This window comes from Anoplopoma fimbria, chromosome 6 (genome assembly GCF_027596085.1).
Source record: "Anoplopoma fimbria isolate UVic2021 breed Golden Eagle Sablefish chromosome 6, Afim_UVic_2022, whole genome shotgun sequence".
Lineage (NCBI taxonomy): Eukaryota > Metazoa > Chordata > Actinopteri > Perciformes > Anoplopomatidae > Anoplopoma > Anoplopoma fimbria.
In genome coordinates this window covers 10,181,546-10,197,420 of record NC_072454.1, presented here as the reverse complement: position 1 = coordinate 10,197,420, position 15,875 = coordinate 10,181,546, and the positions used below count along the sequence as shown (strand labels likewise).

General features: G+C 40.0%; 1 protein-coding gene across 1 annotated transcript; it reads left to right on the top strand.

Moving 5' to 3' along the window:
• Window positions 1-466: 466 nt before the first annotated feature.
• Window positions 467-14,922, top strand: LOC129092273 (carbohydrate sulfotransferase 15-like). Its single transcript, XM_054600164.1, has 8 exons — window positions 467-706; window positions 8,383-8,943; window positions 9,899-10,238; window positions 11,152-11,289; window positions 12,070-12,226; window positions 12,420-12,576; window positions 13,679-13,826; window positions 13,937-14,922. Exons 2-8 carry the CDS (start codon window positions 8,542-8,544, stop codon window positions 14,125-14,127), a joined length of 1,533 nt encoding a protein of 510 aa, XP_054456139.1. The 5' UTR covers window positions 467-706; window positions 8,383-8,541; the 3' UTR covers window positions 14,128-14,922.
• The last annotated feature ends 953 nt before the right edge of the window (window positions 14,923-15,875 follow it).

The window sequence follows — 15,875 nt, the reverse complement described above, 5'->3', positions numbered from 1 at the left end:
CCCTCTCTCCTCCCCCTCTCCTCCCCTCCCTCTCCCTCCCTCTCTCTCCTCTCCCTCTCCCTCTCCCTCTCTCCTCCCCCTCTCTCTCCCCCTCTCCCCTCCTCTCCTCCCTCTCTCCCCCTCTCCTCCTCTCCCCCTCTCCCTCCCCTCTCTCTCCTCCCCTCCCCTCTCTCTCCCCTCTCCTCTCTCTCCTCCTCCTCTCTCCCTCTCTCCCTCTCCCTCCCTCTCCCCTCTCCCTCCTCTCCTCTCCTCCTCTCCTCTCCCTCTCCTCCTCCCTCTCCTCTCCTCTCCTCTCTCCTCTCCCTCTCCTCCCCTCTCCTCTCCTCTCCTCTCCCTCTCCTCTCCTCCCTCTCCCCTCTCTCTCCTCCTCTCTCTCCTCTCCTCTCCTCTCCCTCTCCTCTCCCCCTCTCCCTCCTCTCCCCCTCTCTCCTCTTCTCTCCTCTCCTCTCCTCTCCTCACTCCGTGCCTCGCGCATGGGGAGCTCCGTCAGATGGAGACTCCGGAAAGTCTCGCGCATTTCCGCGTCTAAATCCAGCCGGCGTTTTGTCAGCAGGAGCAGCGTTCATCCTGAGGATATGCGGTCACATTAGTTCCACTCCTCGCTCCGTACGGACGTCCGTCAGATGGCTCTCCTCGCCTTGATTGGTGTCCATCATGGGCCGTGAGCGGCGACGCAAGAGGCGCGGGGATTAAACTCAACTCTAGTGTGAGTATCTTTGCAACAAGATCATAGATTACAAACAAGAAATGGAAAGAAGAAAGGATATTTAGATAGATTTGGGGGTTTTTTAATGGCGTTTTTTTCAATTATTTCAAAGTTCATTATCCTGATACTGCGCATTTTTCACCCCCCCTTTTTTTATCAGTTTGATCAGGAATCTCAACGTTATGTTGATCTGTTGTCAGACAATTTGACAGTAGAGTAATACAGCTGTGTAGACAGCCTGTTTATACAAAATAGCTTAAACTTTGCTTAAACAGTAGGACAGACAAATATGGACCCAAAACACTGGTACACCTTCTTTATTAATTGTCCAGAAATTAGCTTTAAAGTCTCCCAAAGTGATGTGTTAAACGCTTTTTAATGCATGAAACTTAACAGCCCCCTGGTTACATTTTTTTCTCCCTTACTGAACAGCTGCAGAACATCTCAGTGTCATGTCTCTAGGGGGGTCAAAGACTCTTGGTCTACGATACTGAATACAGGACTTTGTTATGAGTCAGAGATAAACCACGGTAAATATTTGTACATACGCTTCCAATGTATTGCGCTTATGTTGTTATTATTATCATTCTGTTTATTGTAAGGTTAACAAACTGAAGCTTTCTGTTTCAACATTTGACTATTTGACAGTTTTTTCCCCAGATAACTCCTTACATTATGCCCTAATGGTTTCTGTCATGCATCCAAGCAAACAAGCCATGAAGTGATTGGTTTTGAAGTCTGGGCTGAGGTCTGTTTATGTGTGAGTTGTTTACACGCTGACTGTTTCGGTTTGGCATTTAGTTAATCCCCCCCCCATGCTTTCCCCATTCTAGTTTATTAAAGGGGCTGTAGGGTGACGGTCCTGACAGACGTAAACACATGACCTTTGGACAAACTGGCCTTTGTGGTTGTATTTCATTGTTAATTGGAGGGAGATGGAGTTGGAGTGTGAGAGAAGGAGGACGTAGATGTGGTGACAGTTTGCAGCACCTCTACACCCTCCGTAACTCTGCACACACCCAAGTTTAACCTCAATCCTGCTGCTGTGCCCAACACCCGCAGTCTGTCAGGGCAACTGTGCAGAAAGGTTTTAGGTTGCCCCGCCAGTTTGCAGAACAAATGTCTGCCTGGAGCTGCTGAGATGTCAAAGCCATGCTACTTTTGGCACGAGCTGAGTTCTAACAGTTAGGTAATGCTAAAAGTATGAGGGGAGAGAAAGATGGAGAGGGTTGAACCATATCAGATTGTTTAGACTGGACTCAGGGGGTCCACCACATATGGAAGAAAAAAGGACTCTGTAACAGAGCGCATTAGGAATGTGGGAGGTTTGCGTGATTGTTTTGGCAACAGCTCTTAGTTTCTATTTCAAGAGTTGGTCATTTTTTTTACTTGAGGTGACAACAATCTTCAGTGAAGCAAGATTGGCTCTGCACATTTTCAGTTTTAGAAAGGATAATTCAATGAAGTTAAACTTTTATCAGCGGCTGTCCCTCCCGTGTTGTTCTGCTCGAGCTGTTGAACATGGTCATATGCATACAGTACAGTACATAATGTGTTAATTTACACTGTAGTAAGTTTATTGTCATATACATTAAAAAGTACAGTTGTACATTCAAATGTAATGGTATGCATCTGCAATTAAGAAAGAACATCAATAATAAGGAATTCTACAATATTGCTCATACTGCTACAGAAACCAAGGTTATTCTTTAAGTGATAACAATTGTATATCACTCAACGTTTTAACTTATCTATTCATAACAAAGACTATATTATTTTTACCTTTAAGTTGCTTAAAGTCAACCATTCATAAATACAACTAATCAAGAATGTATTTTATTAGCTGCATTATGTATTTGCTTTAGCCCTGAGCGAGTCACCAGCCAAGACCAATATTTTCCCATTATAATGTGGGATCAGGCCATGTTAAAGTGAAACAGAGTTCATGAGTGAGTCATGTCAAGGTATCATAATTATATTAATGGCGCATATTAGTTACAGTTTTATTATAAAAGGTTTCAAAAAGAAAGAGAAAGAGAAAGAAATCAAACAGGTGCGAACAAGCTGCCACATGATGTTGTTGTGCCCGTTTTGTGTGAGCAACAAGATTAACAGAAGGTGGTCAGACGAGATCAAAACCAACCGAACAACACTGACAGATTCTGCCTTCAAGCTTGTTTCATAAGCCTACTGGTGGCAACTCAGGAATAAATGTGCAGGTTTGAGGAGAGCACTTTCTTTTATCATTTCAGCAACAATACAGAGTAAGTAAATTATGTATTGTTACCATTTCCGACTGGAATCTTTGTGTTTTCAAAAAAAGCAACTGTAAAACAACATATGCATTATCTGAACGCCACAACGTTGGAAGTTTTTGTAGTAACACAATTACTTCCAAATCCAATATAAATTAAAAAGTCTTCAATAGCCATATAAGGCAATTATTTTAAATAGTGCAATGCTTGTTCAAAACATGCTTGCCAGTTGCTGTTTCTGGTTTCAAGTTTCTCAAGCAGCTTGTACAAACAACTTCACACTTGACACTGCGCTTCCTTGGCTCCTGAGCAATATACTTGCCTTCAGACCTGCCTGCTCCTGCTCCCTCATCTGCTTGTTATTAATGCAGTTTCAGTTTTAAATCGCTGCTTAAGCAATCACCCTGTTACTATTAGAAAAACATGCATGCAAATATATACGGTTACATGCATTATTAAGTACACAGTTTAGCTTTAAAGGACCACCTCTGCACTCCAGATGTGAGTATTGACTTTGCTGACCTGGCTGATCAAGACACACGCCACTGTTAAACAATAAGTTTAATATTTTGAGTGCTGTTTTGCTTGGACTGTACTTTAGCTTCAACAGTTTGCTTATTTAACAGATGAAGAAGTCAGATTCCTGTGAAGGCAAAGGTCCTTTTTAAGTGATCTGAGCTTTTCAGATGTGACTGTCACAAATAGTTCACAGATAAAAGCACTAGTTACACCTCTGAGGATTATACAAAGAAGGTTCATTTGTTTTTAAACGGAAACAGGAGGGCTTAAAAATCTACATTTGAGTAAATGGCAGCCAAATCAAACTGTTTACAGGATATTCAACCTTTGTATCTTTACATTACATGTTATACTTAACTTATTTCTTAGTACTTATATACAGGCAATAAAGTAGTCCATGAACTCCTTTGCACTGGGGAGGTTGGTTTATGCCGTTTTGTTGGTTGCACTCGTTGTTTTTTTGCTTCTTCAGGCTTCTTTTGTTTTTACGGCCTCCAGCATCTCGGAGAATAATCAAACGAACAGTGCATTGAACATAAACGCCATTGTGTATGATTTGAGCTCAAGCTTAGGGAGTAATTGTTCATTTCTGTCATTCAAATTACTTTGATTTCAATCAGGAGATACTTAATAGACAATAGGAGTGAAAAAAATCTGTTACCTATGCATGATGGATGAATAGTGAAGAGTCTTTGGCGTTTAGACTCCATTGTGACGTTGTATATTAAAGGCGGCAGTGACGCTGTGGTTAGATCAGGAATATTCACCCCTGGAAACCCAGTCTCCTAAATTTGGTTTTGTGGAAACGTAGTTTTTAGGAGACAGGGTTGCCCCTAGAGTCGCATCTCAATGTCAACTGACAGCAGCAGAGAAGAGAACAGTTTGATAAAAAAATTTGATAGCAACAATATGATTGGCTTATGGATATCGTGTCAGAATCTGGTTGGTTAACTTGAGAGGCAGAAAAACGCCATAATCAGCTGAGTAGAAGCCAAAGTGAGAGAGAGAGAGACAGAGAGAATACAAAATATGAGAGTGTAAAGAGAGTCCTACTGACTGAACTTCTTATTAGCTTCATTTCTTTTTCATCCACATAGAGAAAGTTATATAACTGCAGATTTGGTATCCCATACGTCTTTGTTTGAATCCTCCATCAACAAGGAGGCTGTCTTATTTCCTTTTGTGGCATTAGCTTCTCTCGTACCTCCCATTTCCCAGCGCTGGAATTCAGCCAAGTCCCAGTCACAGAGCGCACTGTACAAAGTCAGAATATGTTTACACAGGTATAAACATAAAGACATGACTAAAACATGTTTCACATGTGGCGGGAATATGTGTGTTATGATTGCAGGCTCTTGGAACAGATTGTCAAATAACAATTTTCACATTTATAGAAGCTCTATTTCATGATTAGATTTCAGAATGTTGACTGGGCTGTGCATCTGCATGCAGCAAACTGCATTTTGTCTCTGAAAGAGCTCTGCAGGGAGGCTGATTTTCATCTGATGTTCAGTGGGTATATGAGCCACACTGACTGGGCTGAGGCTGATTGGCATCATTTTGTATCAAAGGGTAGATAGAGAGTAATAAATGAAAGGGTGCAAGACACTCCCAGATAATTACATAACCTGCAGCCACTTTAACAGCCCAAACAGAATTTCGATTAATAAATCAAGCAGACATAAAATAAAAATTTGGAATCTGAAATGTCATAGTAAATGCAATCACGTTTTGATATACTGTCACCTTGTCTTTTAGGACTAGAAGTCAGCGCTTGTACTTTGTTAATATTCATCAGCAGCGCAAAAGGTTGAAATCATATTCGACACACAGCTGTGGAACCTGTATAGCTGGGGTTGATCGAAAAACTTTTTTTTTTCATATATAGTTTTTAAACTAGGGTTATTTTAAAAATGGCATGCAAGTGTGCTAAAGACATAATAACCATTTGGTGGTCGTATCCAAAAAGGCACTGTGGCAGAATGCAAAACATAAGCCTCTTCTTTGACTGCATCAATTTCTACTAATATTGTCTAAATTGATGTTAAGAACAGGTTGTATATGAACAACATTAAGTGCAATTTCCAGTCAGATTTGAGTCTGGTTGTGCTGGACAAAAACTCATCGCTTGTTTGGCAATATGCAAACAGACGTGTTGGAAGTCTATCAATTATCTGGAAAAGCAGCTATCGTTGTTGTGATATGTTGATTTGGTCCCAGACTGAACAGCTGTCTCACCAGCACCACCATCATTGGGCCTCACTGTCCAATACTTTTGTGCAGACTGAAATGTCAAAACAACCATATGATGGATTACCATAAAATCTTTTTAAGACATTCAAGTTGTCCAGATGATGAATCAGTATGACTTTGGCAATCCCCTGACCTTTTTCTCTAGTGCCACAGTGAGGTTGACATTTGTTGTTTTTAGGAAAATAACTCAATTAGTATTGCATTGAATACTATGAAATGTTGTCCATGTCCTCCTCAGGATGAATTGTAATTACTTTGCTGATCTTCTGGCTTATCATTTAGTGCCTTCATCAGCTCAGCTCAGATCTGAACAATACAGAAAAAATACATTTCACATAATCTTATAAAAAATAGAGGGTAAACAACCCAACGCATTGCACCAACAACATGACTAATATCTTATTCTGTCTTTGATACCAGTGGAGTCTTGACATTTTGTGGACTTAGGACAACAAAGGCATCTAATGCAATGATGAATGCAGGCTTTTATTTAGAGTCAGCAGGATTTTGATGATGGTGTTTCACCTCAGTCAATCCCACCTGCTGTTTTATTCACGCCACGGATCGATTTTTAGACCAAAGAGGTCTAAAGACTGTCTTTCCTGCTCTTTCTCACACTGTTTTTCTCTGTTTTTCTCTGCTGCTTCATTTCTCCACGTTGTGCTTTACCCTTGACTCTCACTGTCCTCTTTATGCTTTCTTGCATTTCCAAATCTCTCTCTTCTCTCGCACTTTGAATTTTTGCTCTAACTAGCCATTAATCTTTAATGGGAATACAAGATTAATAGTCACAGAGAACAGCGAGGATAACAATTACCAGGATTTGTAGGAATAAAGATTTGCAGAGGTATGAACAGAATGAGACAAGAGAGCAGTAGCATTCATTAATTTTAATGGCAATAAAGGGCTTAACAAATCATTAAAAAACATAAAAACAATGTCCAAATATGGAAATATAAGACACATAATGGGTAAGGCAAGAATCAGGATTAATATTAGAATCAGCATCATTCACTAATAACTTATGAAATATTAGATGACAGAGCTGTATTTAGCAAGTCGTGTCTTTGGCATTTCAGTGTCTTTGGGCAGCTTCATTTTCCATTAAATGAACCCCATAACAAGTCTAGAAAAGGGATTAAAAATAGGTTCTTTGCCCAATCCCACACAGGCCTGCAGATATTGCCTTGCATTCCTGATAAGTCTGCAAGAGCTCAGATATGTCACATTATGAAATCTGCAAGTGTGTGAAGACTTTCTTGTGGACTTTTAAAGCCCTTAGCAGATATTTAGCAAGTTCGTTCTCATGCAGAGTTTGCTTTCTAACTCACAATTTATAGGAGTGTTGCAACATTAAACCAACGATGAGGTGAAGGCTGCAAGTACAACAGGAAACAGGAAAGAGGTTACACGCGCAGGTCACAAGCGAGAACAAATTGTTTAGTATCCTACGAGGACATGATTATGAATCATGATTATGAAAATGTTTTAGAGGGATACTCCAGGAATATAGTGTTGCACTTCCATAAACTTGGGCAGCTCACAAGACACAGGATAAAAAAACAAAGATGGCAGCAGCGTACAAGTAATCCCGATTTAAGTGCTAAGTATGCTTCAAGCTACAATAACAGAGGATCCTACACTTCCCAAAAGGCAACTTGAGAGTGTCTTTCATTGGACTCAATCCACTAAAGTTGCCTTAAATGACTGAAGTGGAGCGGCCTTTAAAAACTCTGAATGTGCACTTTTTAATGACGTAAGAGTTACGGAAAATGGATGGATGGATGGATGGAGTTAAAATGCTGAGTCGCATATTGTTGGCTGTACTCTAACAGGCCCCTGTTGTGCAGCAAGAAAAAAACACTGTAACTTTAGAAAGTTCCCCATGAAGTTCACCGGAGCTGGTGCAGGATTTCATTCCCGAGTCCAGTGGGACTGTTACATCTTACACACTTTGCACCAAAGAAATAAAAACGCGTCACTGCCCTGAAGTGTCAGGAAAGAGTTTGAAAAACAATTTAAACTTCGACGTCTGGAATTCATTAGCACTGTACCCTAGAAATAATAATGCCTACCTTCTTATTATTCATGTGGCGGGGAAAAGAAAAACAAAATGAATGCAGTTGCCACACTGCGTGTCCACCTGTATCAATACCCAACGTGGTTTTCTCTTTGAAGAACCTTGATCTTGAAAATGATATTTCCAGGTTAAAAAAATAAAACTCTCAGTGATCTTTTAGCTTGCAGAGAATAATCGTGTGTTTTTAGTTTTGAATTACAGACTAACTATTATTCTGACCTTGGAGGTGTCTTTGTAGAGCTTGTCTTTGCATGTGCTAAGTAGCTCTCATCATAAAGCAAGGCATCTCCATACAGCAGACCACACACACTCTGCAGCTGACCTCAAGCACTTTTAGAGGTGATTTATTCTATAGAAGGGAGTATGTTTAGAAATTCACATACTGATGTCTCAGAGGGGGAAAAGCTCCCTAAAATACCCTAATATATACATGTTCATACCACTTACTTGGAATTATGGGAGATGACTGAAATACTTTAAATAAAACTACACTTCTGCACTTTTGGTGAAAAGAAAACTGAAGTCATATCAAAAACATCAGTGTTTTAACATGTGTTTTTCGTTCACAGGAGGCCTGACTGAAGACTGGGGAGCATGAAAGAAATTAAGACAAATGATGACATGAAGATATTAAACTATGATGAATACACAGGACACATGGCCTCCTGTAGGTGAAGCTTGAACTTTCTTTTTTAATTTCCACATGCCTACGCTGCTTCTGTGTCAGTATGTCACTATCAGACTGCAAACATGGGTGCAACACCCAAACATGCCACCCTAACAGCCTCCACGGCTTGCCCACGATCAAGAACTATGGAAAAAGGCCTATCAGGACATTGTTTGACTTCAGGCAGTTACCGCTGACCAACCTGCGGAGCATCTCAAAAGTCAAAGTGGTTAGCTTTCTGATGGGCTTGACTCTGATGTTCCTCATCATGGCTTCCCACATCCTAACATGGGACAGGAAGGGGCTTTTGCTCACCCCGCCACCCCATCAGCTCCGACCTGTGGGGATCCCGACCAGCTCAGCAGCAGATATGAAACTGCTGGTGAAGATCATCGGCTCCAAACTGGACTACACACCCAGGAAGGTGCCTGATGAGAAGGATGTCGTTGGAACAAACTCCCATGTAAGTCTTTGGAAAATTGGTCTGACTCACTTATTGCTGTATGTGAGTGGGCCAAATAAAATATAGGATGTTTTTGTTATAAAGTTCCAGGCTGCAATTATGCAATGATGTCACTAGAACAATATGCTGACAAATGATCATTCCGGTCACACTGGAACATGTTAATAAGTGACCACTATGATTGCTTTATTTTTGTTGACAAAATTGAACAGCAAGAAATAACAAACACCTAACAATCAACCCTGCAGTAAAACTCAGGTTTAGTGAAGCTCATAACAACCAGTGTTTGTTGAGACTGACGAAGGCGTTGATTCAACTCAAAGTTCGCAAGGCTGTTAAGTAATATCAGGTTTCCTGCCTCACTAAGTGTCGCTAAAGACCTACTGACTGCTGTTGCTGTGTGATAATGTTCTGTAATTCTCCTGTGATTATTGTATGTTCTCATCCTGCTTTTCCACATTACCCTAAATCATTTTGCAATGTTTATGGCTGCGGTATCAGTAACACTGGCAGTTACACTATGAATTATAATTACAGTGATAGCAACACAAGTGAGTCAGTTGAACAGTTGAACACCAACAAGTGGCATGTGTCAGTGTTAGACACATCAATATCTACCTGAGTTTTCAAAGCAACATAATGCAACTAAGAGCTGCAAAATCACGTCACTTGATCCTAAATTATGGATGTGTTGATGCTTTTTATATAAGGAGAACTTCTAACGGCTGGTGTAAAGTGTAATTAACATGAATTCAAAGAGTAGAATCTGTCATCTTTTACCAGTCACCACCTATAACAACACCACAAGATGACACATTTTTACCAGTTTCACCAAAGACATGATGTCCTTCTCCATCTCATGATTCACCAAAGGGCTAAAGTGTATTGAATAGTATTTCTGTTGTTTTTCGACACCCTTCTGCATTACCTGATTTTGTTTTGTTGCTCTCTGCAGTTGTTTTCTGTAATTCCTCGCCATTTCCTGCCCGACGTCAAGAGCCCTTGCTGGTATGAGGAAGTTTCAAGTGACCTCAGCACTGCTCCATACAGGAGGAACCACTACGCCCTGCGCACAAAGAGCTTTAAGACTGTGTGCGACCACCTGAGGACCAACTTCCACCAGCACTTACACCACAGAGACGGCAAACTGTTTCGTCTGCGCTGCTTGCCGTTCTTCTACGTCGTCGGCCAACCGAAGTGCGGGACAACTGATTTGTTCTACAGGCTGCTGCTGCATCCAGAGGTCAAGTTCAACACGATAAAGGAGCCGCACTGGTGGACCAGGAAACGCTTTGGTAAGTAATAAAGAGATGGATGGTGTTTCCAAAAGTTCTGATTATGATGGTGGAGGCTAGCTGATTGATTGAAAAATAGTTTTTACTGAGGTATGAATTCATCCAAAAGAAGGCATACGCACTGATTTAAAATGGAGCTGCTAATGATTTATGGACCATATGATTAATATATTAATCAAGAAAATGAACCCATTACCTCCAAACCGACCAACAAAGCGCACTGAAATCAGTTCCAATTTATTTGCTTCTGATGACATCTAAAAACTGTCTTCTAGGCTTTGTAAATGTTAAATCAGAGAACAGAGATCATTAAAACTTTTCTTTTCATGTCAGCCTTCGACTGATTTTCCTGTTGTATCCATATTTCGTTGTCCTCTCTTCCAAGTTTTTTCCTGTTACGATTCTGTTTCAAGGAAGGACAATTATTTTGCTTTTCACCACACAATATATATTTTAAATGTAATAAAATCACAAGAGCACATCATTTATAACAATACACACAAATTAAGCAGCATGAAAATGTCCACATGAACAGTAAGCTAGAAAACTACCCTACCACAACTGACTATAACTGAGGACCTTCTACATCCACTTCAAAAATATAAAATGCTGCTTACTGTGAGCCGACAGCACAAGAAAAATGATATAATGTGTTTGTTGAATGCTTGTTTGTCTCAATTCTACTATTTCCCTGCATGCAATGTATGTTGATTGTTTGTGCATGTAAGTACTATGCTAAATAGATTAAATTCATTGTTTGTGAGGGTGGAATTCTGATTATTCTCCAGTAAAAAAAGGCTTTTAAGTCAATCTGATTGAAAGCTTATGCATATCCATCAAAGAGATTTGATGGTGAAGAAGTCTATAAAAGGGTACATAATGAGTGTTATTTTTGGTGTATCTTCGGGTGCAGGTTATATTCGTTTCAAGGATGGCTTCCAGGAAACTTTTCCTTTGGAAGATTACCTGGATCTGTTTGACTTGGCGGCCCAAAAAATCCAAGAAGGAATCAGTGGAAATTCATCTGGAGACCACCGCGCACTCATAACAGGTGAACACATGTGAAAGTGTTTGTGTGTGTGGGTGGCTATGGTTTGGTACCGTTACTGTACATTGTGCACCAGATGGAATGATTTGCTGCCTTTTATAGTTTTCATTTGGTGTTTTTTCTGAGGACCCAAATTGGATCTGGACCATGAGGTCGCTTTTGTTTTCCTTCACTTTATTGGCAGGCCTAACTATTTTCCACTGGTTTCCACACAAGTGGCTCTGACCTCAGACGCACTACAGTGTCGCTCACATATTCTAGATATTCTGTGGTACAATATGGGGTTTTTAAGTTTGCACAGAACCTCAAACGCCCCTGGGTGCTGTCACAAACATCTTTATTCATTCTCCATGCATTTGTGAATATAAATGAGGTCGGCTCAAACTTTTAGGCCTGGCCCAGAGGGACAGTAGATAATGCCCCCCAATAAACAATGACTTGAAGAAATTACATTAACAGAGTAAGATAATATTGATCTTTTGAAGGGCAATCCTTAATATTATCTTGGTTTTGTAGTTTTTTTTGTATGAAAATGTGCTACTTGGCTTTTGGTTTAAAATCTAAAAAGTTGCAACTGCAATGTCACAATTCTCTCCAAGTGTAGATTTGGAGGACAAAATGTCCCCAGATAAGGAAAGTATACGCATCATCTTTTGCATATATTTAGTCTATAAAATTCAGTTAAACTTCACTACATTATTCCATGAGTGCCTGCACTACTTGCTGCATTTCAAATGAACTGTTGTTAGCCAAGTCGTGCTCAGACTGTAGATGTCTTGACAGGTGAAGCCAGTGCATCCACCATGTGGGACAACCAAGCCTGGAGCTACGTTCACAGAGACAGGGGGGAGACGGAGCCCCCTTTCCTGGTCCAAGACTTCATCCACACAGTCCAACCTGGTGCTAAAATCATCATCATGCTTAGAGATCCAGTAGAGAGGTACTGTGGGGAAAAAAACATCCACAACCATAATCTGATGATATGGATGCAGATGTGATTTTCAGTTAAGATTGCTTTGAAAAGATTTTACTGCAGAGCATTTTTGTTTTGAGTCATAATTCCTATTCTTTGTCCAGCAAAATGTCATTCCGTAGTTCCAACTGGCTTAAAACTCTGTTTTCTCTGTTCTCAGACTTTATTCTGACTACCTGTACTTTAAGATGGCCAACAAGTCAACAGAGGACTTTCATCAGAAGGTCGTAGAATCTGTACAGCTGTTTCAGTCCTGCCTGACTGAGAGGTCACTTCGATCCTGCGTCTACAACACAAGCCTCTCCAACGCCATGCCGGTAAACCTTACATATGTCCTCACTTTTGAGTTTACAGAAGAATAACTACAGATTTATAATTATATTTAATCAAACCTAACAATAAACAACTTATTTCTCCTTTGAGACTGTCAACCTGTTCCTCCGAGTGGTTGAAAATAGAATTTTCGTTCTGTGCAGGAAAAAATACAACCAACTAGCTGACCAGAGTTGCTTCAGACGCTTCAGCATATATTTTATCGGGCAGCGCTCCCTCAGGAGTAAGATGAGATATGAGCTGTGTCTGTTGTCACCTATAATCACAACATGTCAGGGACAGCACTGTTATCCAGGGAGATTTACTTCAGTAAAAGCAGCAATCAGCTCGACCTGAAACCATTGGAACAGAAACAGTATCCATCTCAAATCCAACAAAAACACTCAGAAAAACACCATTAGGTTTTCTTTTGTTGACATGACTGGATGAAAATGAAGATGAGGTCTGTTTGTGGCTCTCTTCTTGTGAATCGCAGCTCAGTAGCTTAGTTTAGTGTTGCACTGTGGCGCCCTCTCGAGGACTCAGGGTGTTGATGCATATCAGTCTTGACTTTTCTATTCAATAAACAGGAATTAAACATTGACTTTGTGTCTCTGACTTTAAAAGTACAAAATGATTAATACAAGTATCGCCACAGGTGTGAGTCACAATGCAAGTTTTTGGTGTCCCTATACTGAATATGTCCATCATTTATCCTGTTGGTTTGTTTCTTTACATTCTCAACATTTATTAGTCTGATCTGCAGACTTAAATATCTATCAGATCAGAATTGTATGCTTTATTTATTCATTTATTTTAAGCAGTTAATTCAATAAATAAACTGTTCACTGTAGTTTTAGAAAAAGTTACTCAAACAGCAGTAATTGGTGCATTTGTTGGGATTTATTTGGACATTAAGGAAAGTGTATGCGTCAACTCAAAATAAACTACAGTGCCCATGTTCATCATCATGAAAGAAGCAGTACACTTTGAGGACCTGTTGTTCATGTTTAATCAACAGTTACTTTGAAAACAGCAGTTGAAGAGACAACTCGCCACAAGAGATTTATGATGTTGCCTTATTTCAATTTTTTTTTTTCTCCACAGGTGAGGCTAAATTTGGGGATTTACGTCGTCTTCTTGCTGGACTGGCTGACAGTTTTCCATAGCGAGCAGATTCTAGTTCTTCGACTCGAGGACTATGCAGCCAACTTCAAAGTGACGATCAAGAAAGTTTTTGATTTTCTCAGATTAAGTGCGTATTACAAAAACACCTTTATCTTCCTGGCTGTGTATTTATGTGTTTGTTTCTGCCTCAATCATTCACTTCTGTATAGTTTAAGGACTCTGACATCCTCCCTACAGGCCGTCTGTCGGAGCAGGAGGAGGCAGCACTGTACAAACGACCCAAATCCAACACCAGGCGGACGGCGGACAGGAACCTTGGTCATATGCTTCCAGCCACCAGTGACCTCCTCAGGAAATTTCACCAACCCCTCAACTATAAACTGGCCAGTGTGTTGGGCAACAAGGCCTTCCACTGGAGTAACACCTGAAGGGGCAAGAGCATGCACAAGCATGTGGATGGCTGTGAATGGACAACCAGAGCAAGAAGCTAAAGCAGGAATGCATAGATAAAAAGAAATGCACTGTGGAAGAACTCACACACAGGTGTATAGATGCCTATGGGGTTATATGAAGGTCTGAATAAGTACGGGTTTGTGATATTTGTGTGCTCTTGAAAGAATGTGAGTGTCTCAGCGAGTCAAGATGATAATAAGAAACATAAGCTGAATTTGTGTTTTTATTTGATGCTTTTACGATGTTGAAATGCCATTTTATCACTGCTGATCCAAAGTCCACGAAATGCAACATAAATTAATGAATCTACGCTGAAGCACAAACCTGCTGTGATACAATACAACCATGGTTGTTTAAGCTTCCCCATACAGAATCAATTCCTTTGTATGTTGTGAGGATTTCATATGCAGAATTAAAGGCCAATGTGAATACTATCGTGTTTGTAGATTAAAAAAAACAAATACAGTGTAACCAAACCAGAATAAGTCCAGGTGTGATTTAATAATATGGCAGGCAATCAGACCTGATGACCTGACTCCACCTTCCAGGAACCAGATGGAACCCTGCTATGAAATTCCTCCAGGTGATCAAAATAATTATATATATGATTGGATATATTTGTTGTCAGTTTTAATCATATTTACATAGAAAATCACATTTTTATTCAAGGCAACCACAAAAATATACCTATTTAACATTGGCCTTTATCTGATGAAATATCATAGGTGTGCTAAATAAAGATTTTGGGAGCATTGTTATGTGTGTGGGAAGCTGTTTTTAGAACAGGATTTTTTATTTCTGTAATTTCCACTGAAAGCCCCCAAAAAACTTATCCTTTATCCATAAACGATCCATTATTTTACTATTACACATTTCATGATTTGATCATATTTCGTATGATATTATGATATGATAATGGCGTGTGTCGGGCTTATTAAAGCATTTAGGAGTTGGTTCATTGGGATAAGCAGCAGGTGGCACCAATTTCTCAAGTCGGAAACCGCAACGGTAGAAGAAGAGGATGCAACACGATGACGTAATGATGAAGAGCGTCAGTCGGACCTCAAACTCAAATGGTGAAAAACACAATGTATAAAGCTCGATGTAAACATAACATTTGTGTTTTTTCCACGCACTAGTCTAATGTGAGGAAGGCTACGTCAGATCTGTGTGGAGCGATGAGGAGACTGCTTTAACCTGCAGCTATGTTCCGTCTCTTGAGCAGAGCAGATGCTCCAGGTAAGTCACGTGCTTCATGTACATCGTCATTTATTTGCTTATTCTGTTTGCGTTGCACTTTGTTGCATTTTGCTGTTATAGCTATACCATATTTCCCACCTAAGCCAAGCATAAGAACTTTTCTAGCAATACTTCAAAGGCTTTTTTTTTTCTTTTTCTGGCGTTTCAAAGTAGAAGTACCCAACTTAAAAATCTAAATCTAGAGCCGGCGTTTGGTTTGTGTGCTCTGGGCAACTGTAAAAACATGTAAAAGCATGTAGATTATTCTATGGCTCATTCTAAGGTTACGATTTAATAATTATTTAGGTCAATATACGGCAAATGAACATGCTTTTTCATATTTTGTTCCATTTCTACCAATAGATCCTCCTACACACTTTACCTTTAAGGACTAATTTAGTGTATGACATACCATCAGAGCTTTGCTTCCTTAAACCAATACTTAACATGCAACCACTTTTCTACTGTCATTATAATCATCATT